At 46.2% G+C, this 16,099-nt stretch overlaps 4 protein-coding genes across 6 annotated transcripts; 2 read left to right on the top strand and 2 right to left on the bottom strand.

Annotated features, from left to right (window-relative positions):
- The first annotated feature begins 663 nt into the window (after window positions 1-663).
- On the top strand, window positions 664-2,035 carry CUNH17orf114 (chromosome unknown C17orf114 homolog). Its single transcript, XM_048798322.1, has 2 exons — window positions 664-736; window positions 1,221-2,035. The coding sequence occupies exons 1-2, from the start codon at window positions 664-666 to the stop codon at window positions 1,385-1,387; spliced, it is 240 nt and encodes a 79-aa protein (XP_048654279.1). The 3' UTR covers window positions 1,388-2,035.
- Window positions 2,036-4,270: 2,235 nt separating this feature from the next.
- On the bottom strand, window positions 4,271-6,372 carry Psmb6 (proteasome 20S subunit beta 6). Its single transcript, XM_015506006.2, has 6 exons — window positions 6,214-6,372; window positions 5,763-5,830; window positions 5,195-5,326; window positions 4,948-5,077; window positions 4,612-4,756; window positions 4,271-4,485 (listed from the first exon to the last, which is right to left on the bottom strand). Exons 1-6 carry the CDS (start codon window positions 6,313-6,315, stop codon window positions 4,343-4,345), a joined length of 720 nt encoding a protein of 239 aa, XP_015361492.1. The 5' UTR covers window positions 6,316-6,372; the 3' UTR covers window positions 4,271-4,342.
- A 3,726-nt stretch (window positions 6,373-10,098) lies between these two features.
- On the bottom strand, window positions 10,099-13,182 carry Gltpd2 (glycolipid transfer protein domain containing 2). The gene is given in 4 exon segments (XM_048798329.1): window positions 10,099-10,899; window positions 10,902-11,010; window positions 11,012-11,149; window positions 11,151-13,182. Coding segments are annotated over 4 exon segments (708 nt in total). The 5' UTR covers window positions 11,502-13,182; the 3' UTR covers window positions 10,099-10,789.
- On the top strand, window positions 10,663-14,981 carry Vmo1 (vitelline membrane outer layer 1 homolog). 3 transcript variants are annotated; one of them, XM_048798331.1, is made up of 4 exons: window positions 10,663-10,832; window positions 13,926-14,118; window positions 14,208-14,323; window positions 14,604-14,981. In XM_048798331.1, the coding sequence occupies exons 2-4, from the start codon at window positions 13,936-13,938 to the stop codon at window positions 14,899-14,901; spliced, it is 597 nt and encodes a 198-aa protein (XP_048654288.1). In that variant the 5' UTR covers window positions 10,663-10,832; window positions 13,926-13,935; the 3' UTR covers window positions 14,902-14,981. The 3 variants fall into 3 exon arrangements, with proteins under 3 accessions (XP_048654288.1, XP_048654289.1, XP_015361377.1); XM_048798332.1 differs by lacking the exon at window positions 10,663-10,832 and adding an exon at window positions 11,048-11,310; XM_015505891.2 differs by lacking the exon at window positions 10,663-10,832 and having other exon boundaries at window positions 13,041-14,118.
- Window positions 14,982-16,099: the final 1,118 nt, after the last annotated feature.

Below are 16,099 nucleotides of genomic sequence, written 5' to 3'. Positions count from 1 at the left end.
GGGAGGGAGGGAAGGAAGGGAGGGAGGGAAGGAAGGAAGGAAGGAAGGAAGGAGTGAGTGTGGGCAGGCTGGCTAGCCATGTAACTTAGTGACAGAGCACATGCTTATTAGCATGCACAAGGCCCTGAGTTCAACACCTAGAAGAAGAAAAGAAAGAAAATTCAAACAGATTCTCAACCCTGGCAGTGTCTAGCCTCTGGCACCAAGTTCTCAGGCATTGTTCTACTGAATTTTCACCAAGTCATAGCAACTCTGTGTTTATCTCTGCCATTCCATGCTACAGCCACCCCCCCACCCCATTCTGCTGCTTTTACATGAGTATCAGAGAGAAACTCAAAATTAAAGGGGCACAAGAAATAAATGTCTGAGGATGTAGCTCAATGGTAGAGAACTTTCCTTGCATGCTTAAGGCCCTGGGTTCAATCCCAAGTAACACACACACACACACACACACACACACACAGAGGTGTCTCAATGGGGGGTATTCTCTCCCATTCCCTCCTCCTCCCTGCTCTTCCCCTTCTATCCCCTGGCGCCTATAATCACCAGGCAGTCTGAGGCTAAGTGGTAGTTTTGCCCTTGGTGGGGGGGCTTAGAAACCACACTCCTCCCCTTGAGGCCCTCCTGGCCATTCCCAGCATCCTGGTCTTCTCCATTGTTGAGATGGGTCTGAAGGGTGTATGGTGTTTCCCATGGTGTGGGTGCCGGAGACAACGGGGGACTGAAAGAGGAGCAGGTATGAGGGTTAACTGAGGGAACAGGGGGATTGTTAGGCATACAGATAGACAAGTGTACGGGGAGAAAGATAAACCCTCAAACCAGCAAAGGAAAAAGGATCCTGTATCTCCCTGGTTTGGAGGTGGATTCCTCACTTTCTCACAAGACTGGTTAAAGACTTTGCAGAGTCCAATACAAAATGGAACAGTGGTGCCCTGTGGCAAAATTTAAAAACTTCAAGATGGTGACAGTAGACCACTATTCCAAGCGTGGGAGACTTTCTGAGCAGGAGAGGGACTTAGGGGGATTTTGCAATTGCTTAGACTGCATGCCTGTGAAGCCAGCCTTGCTTTTAAACATCCCTGCTGCTGCCACCAACTTCCCTCATCCCTCAGACTCCCAGGACAATTTCTTTCCTCTTCAGCTACTGATGGGAGGCGGTGTGGGGGGGAGTTGAACCCTTAACCACAATCCCTTTCTTCCTCCTCCAATCTCCCTTATAGGCCTGGGTTCTGCTGCCCCTCCAGATTCCAGCCCAGCTATCACCCCCATGGTGACTGAGGGAGGGCCACCCTCCCCAGGGGCTGGTGCCTACTTCAGCAGAAAAGCCCGACTCTCCTTCCGCCACCAGCTGCATGACGTAGCATCAGCCAATGACTCCACCATTTGAAGGGAGGCAATCAGGGGCTGAACCTCCAGGAAGACTTGGAAACCTCCCTTCACCCCATTTCTCAATGGTCCCAGTGTCTGGCTCCCCCAAATCTATCATGATCTTCTCATTAAATTCTTTCAGACTTTCCAAGTGTTCTGTGTATGACTGGAAGGTTGGCAGGGTCAAGGCACTAAGGCTGAGTATAAGGCTGAGGTGGGAAGTGTAGCATCAGGTGGGAGTGGGTCACAGGAATGGTGACTATGAGGCAGACCCCAGGTGTGCTAACAGGAAAGTAAATTTGCTGAAACCCAGCTTCAGAGATGAGTGTGGTGAGAACAAGTTTGGGGAGGTTGGTTTGCAGGGTATGGTGGCGCTTGCCTGTAATCCCAGAGACTCAGGAGGCCGAGGCAGGAGAATTGCAAGTTCGAGGACAGCTTCAGCAATTTAGTGAGGCACTAAGCACTGTTTCAAAATTAAAATAAAATAAAAATAAAAGGCTGGAGATGTGGCTCAGTGGTTAAGCATCCCTAGGTTCAATCCCCAGTTTGGGGGGGCAGATTGTGGGAGATTGGGCAGGACAGATGGGATTAGGGAGCATATCATTCAATAAATATTTGGTATTAACTGCCTGCCAGATATAGAGAATGTATCATTGAATCAAGAAGAAAAAACTCTATTTCTATTTCTTTCTTTCTTTCTTTTTTTTATCTGACTTTCTAGTTCAGGGAGAAGACAAGTAAACAAATAAGCATGACAATATGAGATACTAACAAGAAAATAAAACAGGGTAATGTGAAAATGAGATGGCAGAGGATGGTGTTTCTTTAATTTCAGATGGATAGGAAAGGCTTTTCTGAGTTGAGACCTGAACGACAAGCAGCCAAGTGAAAGCTGGGAAATGAGGTATCAGTGTAGGCCACTGACTCTAGCATACCACTCTGATGCAGGATAGGAGTGAGGCTGTATATATGTGGGGGAAGGGATATATGGTAAATTTCTACCTTCCACTCCATTTTGCTATAAACCTAATACTGCTGTAAGAAACAGTTTCAAAAAAAAAAAATCAGGCTGGTGTAGGGCTGCACACCTATAATCCCAGTGACTGGGGAGGCTTGAGTCAGGAGAATCACAAGTTGGAGGTCAGCCTTAGCGACTCTGCTGGACCCTTAACAACTTAATGAGAACCTGTCTCAAAAAAATAAAAAGGACTGGGGATGTAGTTCAGTGGCAAAGCGCCCTGGGTTCAATCCCCAGTAACAAAGAATAAATTAAAATTTTCACAGGACTGGGGGTATAATTCAGTGGTAAAGCTGTTACTTAGCATGGATGAGGCCCCCCCAGGCAGAAAAAACAGTAAATGGTAAGGTTGTAGGAAACTAAAAATAAGGAATGACTGGAGTGTTAAGGTTAAGAAATTTTTGATCTTCAAAGTCTTGGTAAGGAGCCAAAATATTAGTCCAGGTGGTACGGTAAGCCATTGAAGAATGTTAAAGCAGGGAAGCAACATGGTCTCATGTTTACAAAGGTTACTTCCCTTGCTGTATGGGAAAAGGACTGTCCTAAGGGCAAGTAGGAAGCAGAAAGGCCATTTAGGAGGTTGTTGTCATTCAGAGATCATGGTGGTTTGGATCAGGATAGTGATATGGAGATGGTAAGTAGATGAATTCTATGGATACTCATCTCTACTGCCCTCTAAACCCCTCCAGGGCAGGATATTATGCATACTAGAACAAGGTTTCCAAATGTATCTTTTATCCCCTACACTGGAGAAAAGAAGACTAAACATTTGTCACTGTCAAAAAGCATCACTGAATTCCTTTAGGTCCTTGAGTTGGAAGGAACAGAATCCATTCTTAGCCTTCTGTGAGAATGGTGACTTTCAGAGCCAGTCTAAAGCATTTAAATTCCACTTGCAGACAAGACCAACTTCTTTCCCCTGAAGCCAAGGAAGTACATTGCTATGTCCTGACCACAAGATGAGGTAACAGAGGTATGAAGAAAGAGAACCATGAGGTGAGGCTAAAGGAGAGTTCTTCTGGTCTTGGGCCAGTAATCACTGATGATGACTGGTATGCCAGGAGAGATGACCTCAATCTCAGAATTCTAAATTCTATCTTGGACTTAAACATAGAGGGGTAGGTATTGTTGATAGCCCTCACATTAACCATATTCTAATAGTTTAAGTAGCTAGAAATGATAGAGAAAAGGAAATATGGGGATAGTTTGGAGAAAGAGGTTTGAAAACCAACCATGTAGCTGGGGGCAACCATATAGCATGTGTCACTGTTGGTCATCAATTCTAACAAACACACCACCTGGTGTAGAATGTTGAAAGCAGGGGAGGCAGTTGTATGTGGGGACAGGCATATATATGGAAAAATCTCTAACTTCCACTCTATTTTAATGTAAACCAATACTTCTCTAAAAAAGTTTACCAAAAAAAAAAAAAAAAAGCAAAAACAAATCCTTAAAAAAAATCAGGTTGGGTGCAGCGCATACTTCTACATGCTTGTAATCCTGACTATGTGAGGTTTGAGATAGGCTGGCAGTGAGGTAGGAGGACGGCAAGCATGAGGCCAGCCTGGACCCTGCTGGAATTACAGCTCAGTGGTAAAGCACTTGCTTAGCATGTAGGAGGTTCTGTTATGATTAATCCATAACACCACAAAAAGACAGAGCAAAGAAAAGAAGGGGGAAGGGGTGGAGAAGGGAAAGAGGAGAAGAGAGGAAGAAAGAAAACCACACATGCAAAAGCTTAGTGAAGAGTGGTGGAACATTCATAAACTCCCTCAATCTCCTGTGTAACTCCTCTTGAGTTTGGTGCAGTGGTTTGCACAAACTACTAGTGGGCCAGACAAGTTCAGGCTTGAGGTTAAGAAAGGAACCTCAAATTACAAAGACTCTCTTTGACAAACTGTTTATTAAATTCTTATCGTTACGGGGTGAATATTATTACATCCTAGAATCGCAGACTTAGGGAGGTGGTAAAGTAGCAATGGTGAATTTGGGTATCTGGTCTCCCAAAAGTACCTGCCGCTCTACCCCCGATTCTTCAATGGCTGCCAGGCGGATCACCCCTCCACTGGAGCCATCCCGTTCCATAGCCAAAGCAAGAGCTGTGGATAAAAGGAGGAAGTTGGATTTGGAGTTAGTTGCTGGGAGTACTGTAATAAATGAGAAATGTTGGCCTGGCTTGGGTAGGGAGGGTTGACGACCACAGGCCCAGAAACCCAAGTTCTCACCATTGGCAGTGAACTGCAGACACTCTTCCTTAGTCATGCCTTCACGGTAGGTAGCATCAACATAGCCATAGATATATGAACTCCCAGAGCCTCCAATGGCAAAGGACTGCCTTACCATCATACCTCCCATGGGAACTGAGTATACCTGCCAGACGAAGGAGAACAGTCACAGTGTATACCCTTCTCCCAGCACATGTACATCCACCTTCCCATTGTGGGATCAGTCTGGAGAGAGTTAATGGTAACTGAGGTAGAAACTGAAATGAGAAACAGAAAATGGTCAGAGTAGAGAAAGGATCTAAGGCAAGGCTTCAGTGCTGGAGTAGATTATCTCACCTGTCCTCCTTCTTGAGGATCCCAGCCAGCAATGATAATTCCCGCCATCAGATCTTCCCGGTATCGGTAACACATCTCCTTAAAGAGGCTGGCTGCTGTGTGCACCAATGGAGGCTCATTCAGTTCAATGCTGGAGGGTTAGGTGGGGGTTACAAAGAAAGCAGTGTTAGGTCCTGACAGTGAGCCCACTTAGTGCCTCAGGTCCCAGTTCCCTTCCCATACTTGCTCCTTCCCTGCCCACAAGCACCTGTGGAATCCAAGCTGATAAGTGACAGCATCTGCTACAGCCTGGGTGTCAGCTGCAGAGCCTGAACGGCAGCAGAAAATATGGTCATGAATAGGAGTCAGCTTGTCAGTCACTCGATTGGCGATATAGGACCTGCAGGATGGCAGAATTGTGAGGGAAAGACCCCACCTGCCTCCCACCTCCATCCCATCACTATCCACAGGGGAATGGGGGGTACCTGGGGTGTGTGTGTTTTCAGGGATAGGAAACCAGTATTGCTTATTGGTTCTCATACAAATGGAAGTAGGCTAGATGGAAAACAGACTTTTATAAGGATGAATGAAACTATAGAAATACAAGCTGGGATAAATCTTTCTCTCCAGGTAGACGAGAAATTTCCCTGCCCACATTAGTCTGGAGGATTAAGGATGGGCTGGCAGGGCTAGGGATGCGTGGCTCAGTGATAAAGCACTTGCTTGGCTGGCCACAGGTTCAATTCCCCAGCACCGAAAGGAGGGAAAACAGGATGGTCCGGCAGGCAAGAAAGGGAAAGATGGGAAAATCTTTCATAAATCTGTCCTGAGCTCACCCAGTGGTTGTTCTGGAGTCTGCTCCCAGAACCACACCCCCGTCAAATTGCACAGCCATGATAGTGGTCTGAGAAAAGGGAGAGAAGGGTGAGTCTAAACTTTTCCACATTCCCCAACATACATAAACCTCAACAATTCCCTCCCCAGATCCCATAATACAAAACTCGTGCGCCGCGGACCCATTTTCCAATCCTGTGGGGGCCTCTACACTCCTCAAAATACCAGAATTCCAACCCTCAAGCTCAGAGGTTTCATTTGCCCTGAAAGATAGAATTTCACGCTTCAACCCACCCTTTACTCCCCATCACCAACGTACCACACCACTCCAGTATCCTCAGAATACCTCTCCCTCCGCCGTGAGCATAACACAGTCCACCTCCCTTCTCAACCCCACTTGGGCTTTATCCTCCCCAGTTGTGCACATTTTCTGAATCCTGACTCCTTCCTCACCCCTGTGGAGACTTCCCGGTTTTCCCAGTCTGGGGCGACAGCCTCCCGCCCCCAGGCGGGTGCGGGACCCTCTCCTCGAGCAGCAACTAAGGTGGCCGCCATCTTCCTCCTCCTGTGCTGCCACAAAGCAACTGTCGTAAAGCGCTCTGTCACTCTCTTTGAGGCCTTCTGGGAGAGAAATCATGCCGCGGTTGACGGCAGAAGGGAAATGAAAGTAGAGGGTAGGTTATTTTGCGACAGTGAGCACTTGATGGCAGTGTTTCAGGCAACAAACTAAAGAGAGCGGGGCAGAGAGACAGCGAAAAGAGAAAGTCCTGCCTTGCTGTGGTGGCGCACGCCTATTACCCCAACGACGGAGGATCGCAAGTTTGAAACCAGCCTTGGCAATTTAGTGAGATCCTGTTTCAACATAAAATAAAAAAGTTTTGGTGGATGTAACTCAGTGGTAGATCATTCCTGGGATCAGTGCTTAGTACAGGGGAGTCCGGAAAGCAGGGGATGTTGCTCGGAGGTAGAGCACTTTTGCATATGCAAGGTCCTGCGTTCAGTACTGGCCTGGGCTGTACTGATCTGTCTGACTGGAGCCTGGAGATCTGAGTTGGAATAATCGTGGGGTGTTTTCATTTTTCTTGGCTGTAAAACTAGCAGCGGTTGAATTACTGGGTCTTATGGTAACTCTGTTTAACATTTTGAGGAACTGACCATTGTTTTCCGTAGCGACTGCACCATTTTTTATATTCGCACCAGCCATGTATGAGGATTCCAAGTTTTGTGCATACCGACCAACACTTGGTATTGTGTATCTTTTTTTTTTTTGTCGTGGCCATCCCAGTGGATATGAGTGCAATCTTCTGGCCTTTTTTTTTTTGCATTTCTCTAATAATTAGTGATGTTGAGCATATTTCCATGTGCTAATTGGCCATTTGTGTATCTTCTTTGGAGCAATGTTTAGTTAAGTTCTCATTTTTAAATTGGGATTTTTTTTATTGTTGGGTTATGGGATTAAATATTTATTTATTTACTTTTGAGACAGGGTCCTGTTGTGTTGTTCTGCGCTGACTGTTTTTTTTTTTTTTGGTACTGGGGATTGAACTCAGGGGTACTCGACCACTGAGCCACATCTCCAGCCCTATTTTGTATTTTATTCGAGGCAGGGTCTCACTGAGTTGCTTAGCTCCTTGGCATTGCTGAGACTGGCTTTGAACTCGGGATTCTGCTGTCTCAGCCTCCCAAGCCGCTGAGCTTTTTATATTATTCTTGATATTAGAAACATCCCGTATATGATTTCCAAATATTTTTCTCCCATTGACTTGTTTTTTTTAAAAAAAATTTATTGGTTGTTGATAGACCTTTATTTATTTATATGTGATGCTGAGGATTGAACCCAGTGCCTCACACATGCTAGGCAAGTGCTCTACCATTGAACCATAGCCCCAGCCTTGGATTGTCTTTATACTTAATTCATTTGTATTCTTTGAAGAAGGAAAGTTTTGATGTGTGTGTGTGTGTGTGTGTGTTTCTGTGAATCAAACCCAGGGCTTCATATTTGCTAGGCAAGCTCTGTACCACTGAGTTACATTCCCAACCCTTTAAAAATTTTTACAGATTCTTCCTAAATTGTTCAGGCTAACCTCCAACTTGGGATCCTTCTGCCTCAGTCTCTGGAGTCAGTGGGATTACAGGATGTGCCACTGTGCCTGGCACCTGTGTTTTCTTTGAAGAGTTCTGTAGTGCTTACTCTTACATTCTTAGATCTGTGATCCATTTCAAGTCATTTTTTGTATATGATGTGAAGTCTAAATTCATTTATTCCTCTTCCTCTTCCTCCTCCTTCTTTTTTGGTACTATGGAATGAACCCAGGGGTGCTTAACCACTGAGCCACATTTCTGGCCCTTTTTATTTTTTATTTTGAGAAAGGTTCTAAGTTGCTGAGGGTCTTGCTAAATTGCTGAGGCTGGCAACTTGCAATCCTCCTGCCTCAGCTTCCCAAGCCACTGGGATTACAGGCATGCCCACCACACCGGCTTAAATTCATTCTTTTGCATGTAGTTACCCAGTTGTTCCAGCCCTATTTGTCAAAAAGGTTATTCCTTCCCCCTTGAATGTTTTTGGCATCCTTGTCAAAAATTAATGGACCAGGGAGCTGGGGTTATGGCTCAATGGTATAGTGCTTGCCTAGCATTTGTGAGGCACTGGGTACGATTCTCAGCACCACACATGAGCAAATAAATAAATAAAGGTGCATCAATAACTAATAAAAATATTTTTAAAAAATCAATGGGTCTGGACTGGGAATATATCTCAGTTTGCAGAGCGCTTGCCTAGCCTGTGCAGGGTCCTGGATTCAATCCTCAGCATCACCTAAAAGAAAAAAAGAATCAATTGACCAAAAGCTAGAGGTGGTGGCATTTGCCTATAATCCCAGTTACTTGAGAGGTTGAGGCAAGAGGCTCGCCTTGAGTCCACAATTAGAAACTAGCTTAGGCAACACAGACTCCAGCTTAAAAAAAAAAAAAAAGCAATTTACCAATAATATATGGATTTATTTCTATACTCTTCTCCTGGTTTTATTCCAATGAGCTATTATTTAATCCTCATGCCAGTATCATACTGTCCTGATTACTGTAGCTTTGTAGTACATTTAAAAGAAAATTATCCAGTATGTCAGTGCATACCTGTATCCCAGCTACTTGTGAGGCTGAGGAAGGAGGATTGTTTGAGCTCTGGAGTTCTAGATTAGCCTGGGCAACATAGACCACATCTCCCCCTGCCCCCCCCCCGAAAAAAAAAAAAACGCATAAAATTTTAAAGCGTGAAGTTCAGTGTCATTTGGTACATTCAAAATGTTGTATAACCATCATCACTATATAGTTTCTGAATGTAGTAATTTCTGAAATTGGAAGTGTGAATCCTTCAACTGTGTTTTCCTTTTCAAGATTGTTTTGGCTATTCTGGATCCCTTGCATTTGCATATGAATTTTAGGAGTAGCTTGTTCATTTCTGGAAAAAAAAAAACATAGGAATTTTGTTAGGGATTGCATTGCACCTGTAGATCAATTTAGGAAAGTGCTGTCTTTTTCTTTTTCCTGTACTGGAGATCAAACCTAGTGCCTCATACATGGTATTACTACTGAGTTACGCCCTGGCCTTTCTTGTATTTCATTATAATCCCTTTTTGTGTGTGTATGCTGGTCTTATGTATCTATTCACTGTACTACTGAGCAACATTACTAAACTCTTGGCCTCATTTGTGATTTAATTAATTATTTTTTGAGCAGGAAAGTGACAGGAAATAAACTGCATTTTAAAGTGTTACTTTTTCTGCTTTACTGACAATACATTATTGGGAGGGAAAGGATGGGCAGAGGGACAACTAAGAAGCTGTTGCAGCTGTGTTTGATGGCACATGCCTGTAATTCCAGTGACTTGGGCGGGGCTGAGACAGGAGGATTGCAAGTTGGAAATCAGCCTCAGCAATTTAGCCAGGCTCTAAGCAACTTCCCAAGACCCTGTCTCAAAAAATTAAAAGGGCTGGGGGTGTGGTTAAGTGGCCCTAGGTTAAATCCCCAATACCAAAAAAAAAAAAAAAAAAAGTATTGCAATAAAATTAGTTATCCATAAAGTTGTCCTGGACAAGGATAATAGTGTAGTAGTGGTGGAAAAAGTGGGAAATTGTTAGATACTCACATATTGGATGTTGATGTGATGAATGGGAAACAGAAGAGTCATATTACAAGGTTTATGGTCTAAGGTCCTGAAGAATGGAGGTATTTACTGAGCTAGCAATGACTAGTTTGAATATGTCAGGTTTGCTATGCCTAGTTGACATCTAAGCAAAAATGCAGAATTCACAGTTGTAGACATAGGATTCTGGAGTCCAGAAGAAAGTGTATGGGAGGTATAATTTGGGAATTTGCGAACGAAAAGGGCAGGCTTTTTCATGTTCAGTACTGTTTTGGGAGTGGCCAAAGAATCATTTGGTAAACATAGGATAGATACAAAGTTAGGTCGTGGAAGGGAGAGTGTGCTGTTCATTCAAGGAGACAGAACAATGGACAAGATGCACTTTCAGGGGGAAGGTGATGGGATCCGTTTTGCAGATGTTGTTTGCAGATGTCATCAGGAAAGAGTTGCTGTATGTCAGTATAACCCAGAAGACAGGTCTGGGCTGGAGACGTGGCATGGAGTTGGCAACTGAAGCCACAGGAGTGGTTGAAATAGGTCAGGAGAAGCTTGATCCTTTCGGCTGCCGGGAACAGGAATGACACATCTTCCCACACTCTGTTTCCCTTAAGTGCCTGCCATCATTACACAAAATGCCCGATGTCGACTGCTGCCAAAGAATACTTCATTCCTCACGGTTCCTCCCATTTTCCTGAGACTACAGAAAGAGCGAGAAGCTCAAAATCATCCCCGCTGGGGGCGGGACTTGGCTCAGATGACGTCACTGTGGGAGTGGGGCAGCCAAGCTGCCAGCTCAGGTGTCTCCCGCCAGTATTGGGGTCGTGATCCTGGGCTGCGCTGATCCCTTCCCAGGGTTCTCCCTTCTGGGCTAGTCTCTCGCCACTGCAGACTTCAAGCCAACGGGAGGAGTTCGTGTCCGGCTACCAGTCCCTGGGTGCGGTTGTAGACATTCTCCAGGGTGCCAGCGGCCCCGTCCGTTGTATCCCGCGCGTCCGCTCTCTGGTTCCTGGGCACGCCAGCTCCAGCAAGCGGCCGCGAGTTGGGAAGGCGAAGAGAGCGAGGCGGGTGGCGTGACGGATGAGCCAGGGGTGATATGGGGTCAGGAAATGTGCAATAGGCTTCGCTGCATTGCGTGCCGGCGTCCGGGCCTCTCAGCTTCCTTGTCGCCACCCGGTGGAGGCAGATCTGGGACCAGCGCAGCGCGCGGTGCGGCAAGAGCAATAACATTCGTGAGCCCAAAGACCCGGCCAGCCGAGTCCCTGGGGACCCTATCTGGCAGCTCCTGCATTCCTGCCTGCTTCTCCCAGACCGCCATGGTTGTCAGTGATGTGTAATGGGTGGAATCTGGGCCATGCACGCGAATCTCCAGTGCTGTCACCTTGGTGAAGACCTTGCTTGTGGTGAAGGCGAAGGTGGAGCCAAGGGGAGTTAGGAACCTGTGTGCTTGGTGGTGGGATGGGGGAGATGATTTGAGAGGGCGAGGGAAACAAGGAGGTGAGGACTGGCTTGTAGGAGAGAGATCACTCACCTGACTAGTTCCTTCCATCCTGACAATTCCACATCCCCTTTCCAATTTCAGACTGGCAATAAAGGGCCTTATCATGCAGCCCAGCACTCCCTGAGGCCCGGGACAGCAAAGCTCTTCTCTTTGGGTACCATCAGAGGGTCCGGCTCTTGCTGGATCTACTTAGCAAGTAGCTGGATTAGGCTCTGAACAGATTGTCCCTAAGGTCTAGCTTTGGTCCTTTTCTGCTATACTCTCAGCTTCATGATGGGAGAGAGGAGATGAGGAAGAGGACTCATCCTTCACCAGACCCTTAGCCTAGCTCCCTTTCCCCCTGTTCAGGGTTCTATCTGGGACTCTCAGACTCAGCCCTGGGGTCTTGAGCATACCCTGTCTTGAGCATACTTGGAAGGCAGTGGACCTTCTGGAATGCAGGACTTTGCCAGGGCCTGCAGTCTGACAGGATGCTTGGGAAGAGGGGAAACTAAGCGGTGAGGTCCAGAGAAGGGAGCTTGGGTTCTAAGGGCCTAGACTCCTGACTTTTTCCCTGAGCAGGTAAGGAAAGAAGCCATTCACCAAGGATCTGAGCACTGAGATGAAAAAGCACTAACACAAAAATAGAGGAATTGCCTGGAACCAGCAACACAGGGCAGGGTGAGGCAGTGAGACCCGCCATGGCTGCTGCTGAGACCACTGCCCCCTCACTAGCCCCTAGCCAGTGTCCTCATAGGCCTCCAGGAGGGAAAAGATGTGGGCAGTGACCTGAGATGCAAATTAATTTATTATTAAATTAATTATTAACCTTTTAAGACCCCTTCCCCTGTATACTTTGCCCCAAAGGGCAGCTACCCTAGGGTGAGGGACTGAATGAAGATTTGCGGGGAATTGGCAACAATGACACATCTCTACATTTCCTTTTCCTGTAGGGCCAGCTTATAGTAAGAGGCAGCCTGGGTATTACTGGGGAGAGAGGCTAGGGTAAGAACCAGTTCCCCTACTGTGGACTGTAAGTTAACTCTGGACTTGGATTCCCTCCACTATAAATTGAGGATAATAATAGGTACTTGCAAGCCTCATGTGAGGATTAAATGATAATGTTTGTGAAAATGTTGTAAATGGGAAAGCTGACCACAATTGCCCTACAAATCTTCCCAAGTTCAGTGGGGCAGGGGAGGTCTTTGGGATCCAGCGACCACCCACTTCTAAATTTTCCATTCTATTCCCAGAGAACCTTGTCATGATCTAGGTACGTGACCTTTCAATTATGTACTTTAGGTTTTATCCTTTTACATTCTTTTGGTTTAACTTTTTAAACTCCAGATTGATTCCACAGTCATTTATAAAAATTATCTTCATTAACTACTTCCACATGCCAGGCCCTATTAGGCCTCCAGAATATAAAAGTGTTCTCCCAGAGCTAAACATCCATTGAGGGAGAATTTTCTATTTGTTTTCCCCACGGGAGTTCTGAAGAAGACAGGGGCCTTGTTTTTCTTGGATGCTTACAGGCCAAAACTCATTATTACTAAACAAATAGGAATTGAATAAGCAAAGCTGTGTGTATGAAGGGCAGGCAAATCAGGGGTGGAGCCCTCTAACAGATCTAGACAGGTTTTGTTTGCTTTTTGTTTTGTAAATTAGAAGTCCACCCTGTGGAAAGAAAGTAAGGATATAGTGGGGGCATATGGTGCAGCAGCTCTGGAGGCCAAAGCTGTAGGATCACCATTTCAAGGTCAGCCTGAGCAACTTAGCAAGGCCCTAAGCAACTCAGCGAGATCCTGTCTCTAAATAAAATGTAAAAGAAAAGAGGGCTGGGGATGTGGCTCAGTGGTTAAGCGCACCTGGGTTCAATCCCCGGTACCAAAAAGAAAGCTTGGATACAGGAAGTGATGGAAGAAACAGCCTGTTTTGTTCTTAGGGGGTTCTTAGAGCCTTATCCATAAACATCTTAGAGTTGGGTATATCTGGTACTCTGGATTCTCAAAGGGTCAGCACTCCAGTCTCTAAGAAGATCCATCCCAATTCCAGCAGTTCATGAATTCTTGCCATATGCTCACTCTATGCTCCTCACATCCTGGAGCTCCCTAGGTTACCCCTGGCCAATCCTGTCTCTGAGGCCTAGTCCTGGTCTTTGTTCCCAGTGTTGGAATGGTTCCCTGCTTGCTGGTTTTGACTTCAAGTCATTTGTCATTTCTGGGCCTTAGTTCCTTCATCAGCCATATAGGAAAGGTAATTCAGATTTCCTAAAATTGTGAGGATTAAATAAAATATGTCTGCAAAGCATTAGCTACAATTTGTGTCCTATAGTAAGCCTTTAGTATGTGGTTATTATCTCAACTTGCCCACTGTCACTGCCCCTCCTTTCTTAGCTTTGGGACTCTGCCTTCCTGAAGTCTGTGGAGTTCCGGGAACAGATTAGTTTTGAATGTCACTTAATCCTGGAGGCCCTTCCGCAATTGGAGCCTAGATTGGGGCTGATAGGGACTGGACTGATATAAACCTGAGTTAAGAGGCCTGATTCAGACTCTGCAGGATGGAACTGAGTGTGGGAACCAAGCTGCTGATGCTGTTGTGGGCCATGTACTGCAAATATGCGCTGGCAGATGGGCTGATCGGCTACCCTGTCATTGAAGTGACCAACGGGGGTCCCTGGGGCGACTGGGCCCTGCCTGAGATGTGTCCTGATGGATACTTTGCCAGCGGGTTCTCACTTAAGGTGAGAGCTCTAGGGTTTGGAGGGGGTGGATATGGCATGGGGCCATGGAGCCAAGGATGGCAGTCCCCTGACTCATCCTTACTACCCAGGTAGAGCCCCATCAAGGCATTCTCGGTGATGACACAGCTCTGAATGGGATCCGGCTGCACTGCACACGTGGTAACTCTGAGCTCAACACTCAAGTTGTGGAGTCCCAATCTGGAAAGTGAGAAGGGGCAGGGGCCAAGCATGTCTTAAGGTCAGGGCATGTCTCTTACCCTCCTGTTACATGCCCTCTCCCATTAAACTCCTCCTGAATTATGGGGCAGTTTAGATTTGAGGAGGTGGATGGAAGTCCACCTGTCTGCACCTCACGGAAGGTCAGGTGGTTAAATCCAACCGAATGGGGTTGCCCTGACCTGCCTTGGAAAGTCCCACGTTCTGGGTTGGCCTCAAGGTGAGTAGGGAGTGCTCACAGAGCTAGCGCTTCTCCTCTTCTCTTATAGGTGGGGTGCATGGAGTGAGCCTCTATGGTGTCCTAGTGGTGGCTTCCTAGTGGCTTTCTCACTTCGGGTGGAAGCACCCATAACCCCTGGGGACAACACTGCAGTGAACAACGTGCGTTTCCGGTGCTCAGATGGCACGGAGTTGCAGGGGCCTGGGCTGGACTGGGGAAAATTTGGAGAATGGAGCACGTCTTGCCTGAAAGGTGCGTGTGGCTTACAGACCAAGGTTGAGCAGCCTAGAGGCCTCCGTGATGACACTGCACTTAACGATGCACGAGTATTCTGCTGCCTCACCTAACCTTGTCCTAACATTGTCGAAGTCCTCTCCCCGGCTGGCCCGGAGGCTAGTCCCATCCCCCGGGGATTAAAACATTTTCATCTTGACTTTGGTTTGGCTTGTTTTAGGAATGAGAAACTGTGTCTCCTTGTTTGCCTACTAACCCAGTACTGGGCCAGGTCTACATTTGAGTGAGACCTCAGGCGGTCCACGGTAGGCTGCTGCAACTTATGGGCCCCTTCGTCATGAAAAACAGTGTGTGTGTGTGTGTGTGTGTGTGTGTGTGTGTGTGAAGGAAGTCTCTGGCTTTCTGAGGACATCTGTGAATACCCCACCCTCATTAAGAGCACAGGTTGTCTCCTTTCCAAGTTACCGGTGACTTCAGGTTAAGAAACTTCTGCCAAATCAGGAGGTGACAATGCTACAATAGCTTTAAGTCTTCATCTTCTAGAGTTTAAGAGGCTAAAGTGTCTTTTTCCATAGTTTCCAAACCCCCCTTGCTAAATCCAAATTTGACTTTTTAAATACTGTTAAGGACCTTTTGTCCTTGATTGCTGTTCTCTCTGCCTAGAATCCCCCAGGTACCTAGATGGTTAGCTCATCCTTCAGATTTTAGCTCAAATCTCATTTTCTCAGACTTTTCCCTGTCATTAAAAAACAAAAACAATAAACAAAAACACAACAACTCCATCAGTTAATATCTATTCTATTACCAATGTGTTTTTAAAAAGTTTTTACAGCTGGGTGCCCTGGTAAACACCTGTAATTCCAGCCACTTGGGAGGCTGAGGTAGAAGGATCACCAGTTGGAGACCAACCTGGACAATTTAGCTGAACTTGTCTGAAAATTCAACAAAAAAGGGTGGGGATGTGTGTAGCTCAATGGTGTGATAGTGCACTCTCAGAGCATGTGTGAGGCCCTGGGTTCAGTAATCTCCAGTACTGAAAATAGAACAATAATTAAATAAATAAATTAAAACGTGTTAACCATCAACTAAAATAATCCTTTGCTTCTATTAAAAATTGCCTTTTCCACTCCTGTGTTGAGAGCCACAGCCAAAGGGGCCCCAGCAAACTTCCAGCTGCCAGCAAACTTCCAGCTGCCGGCTGATGATTGGCTCACAGCGGCCCCAGCAACATCTAGCTGATTGGCTCCTCGGCCCCAGCAACATCTAGCTGATTGGCTCCTCTGCGGTGATGCTCATTGGACTGTTTCCCTG

Source organism: Marmota marmota, unplaced genomic scaffold (assembly GCF_001458135.2).
Source record: "Marmota marmota marmota unplaced genomic scaffold, marMar, whole genome shotgun sequence".
NCBI classification, from domain to species: Eukaryota; Metazoa; Chordata; class Mammalia; order Rodentia; family Sciuridae; genus Marmota; species Marmota marmota.
The sequence above is the reverse complement of the archived record's forward strand: the minus strand, read 5'-3'. Positions and strand labels throughout refer to the sequence as shown.

Excerpts from the sequence above, each read along its gene's own strand:
- Vmo1 (XM_048798331.1), top strand. The coding sequence starts at position 13,936 with ATGGAACTGAGTGTGGGAACCAAGCTGCTGATGCTGTTGTGGGCCATG. Across the intron at positions 14,119-14,207 it reads CCAGCGGGTTCTCACTTAAG|GTAGAGCCCCATCAAGGCAT; the intron begins GTGAGAGCTCTA and ends CTTACTACCCAG. Across the intron at positions 14,324-14,603 it reads GTGGAGTCCCAATCTGGAAA|GTGGGGTGCATGGAGTGAGC; the intron begins GTGAGAAGGGGC and ends CTTCTCTTATAG.
- Psmb6 (XM_015506006.2), bottom strand. The coding sequence starts at position 6,315 with ATGGCGGCCACCTTAGTTGCTGCTCGAGGAGAGGGTCCCGCACCCGCC. Across the intron at positions 5,831-6,213 it reads ACCGGGAAGTCTCCACAGGG|ACCACTATCATGGCTGTGCA; the intron begins GTGAGGAAGGAG and ends CCCTTTTCTCAG. Across the intron at positions 4,757-4,947 it reads ATCCTCAAGAAGGAGGACAG|GTATACTCAGTTCCCATGGG; the intron begins GTGAGATAATCT and ends TTCGTCTGGCAG.
- CUNH17orf114 (XM_048798322.1), top strand. The coding sequence starts at position 664 with ATGGGTCTGAAGGGTGTATGGTGTTTCCCATGGTGTGGGTGCCGGAGA. Across the intron at positions 737-1,220 it reads GGGGACTGAAAGAGGAGCAG|GCCTGGGTTCTGCTGCCCCT; the intron begins GTATGAGGGTTA and ends TCTCCCTTATAG.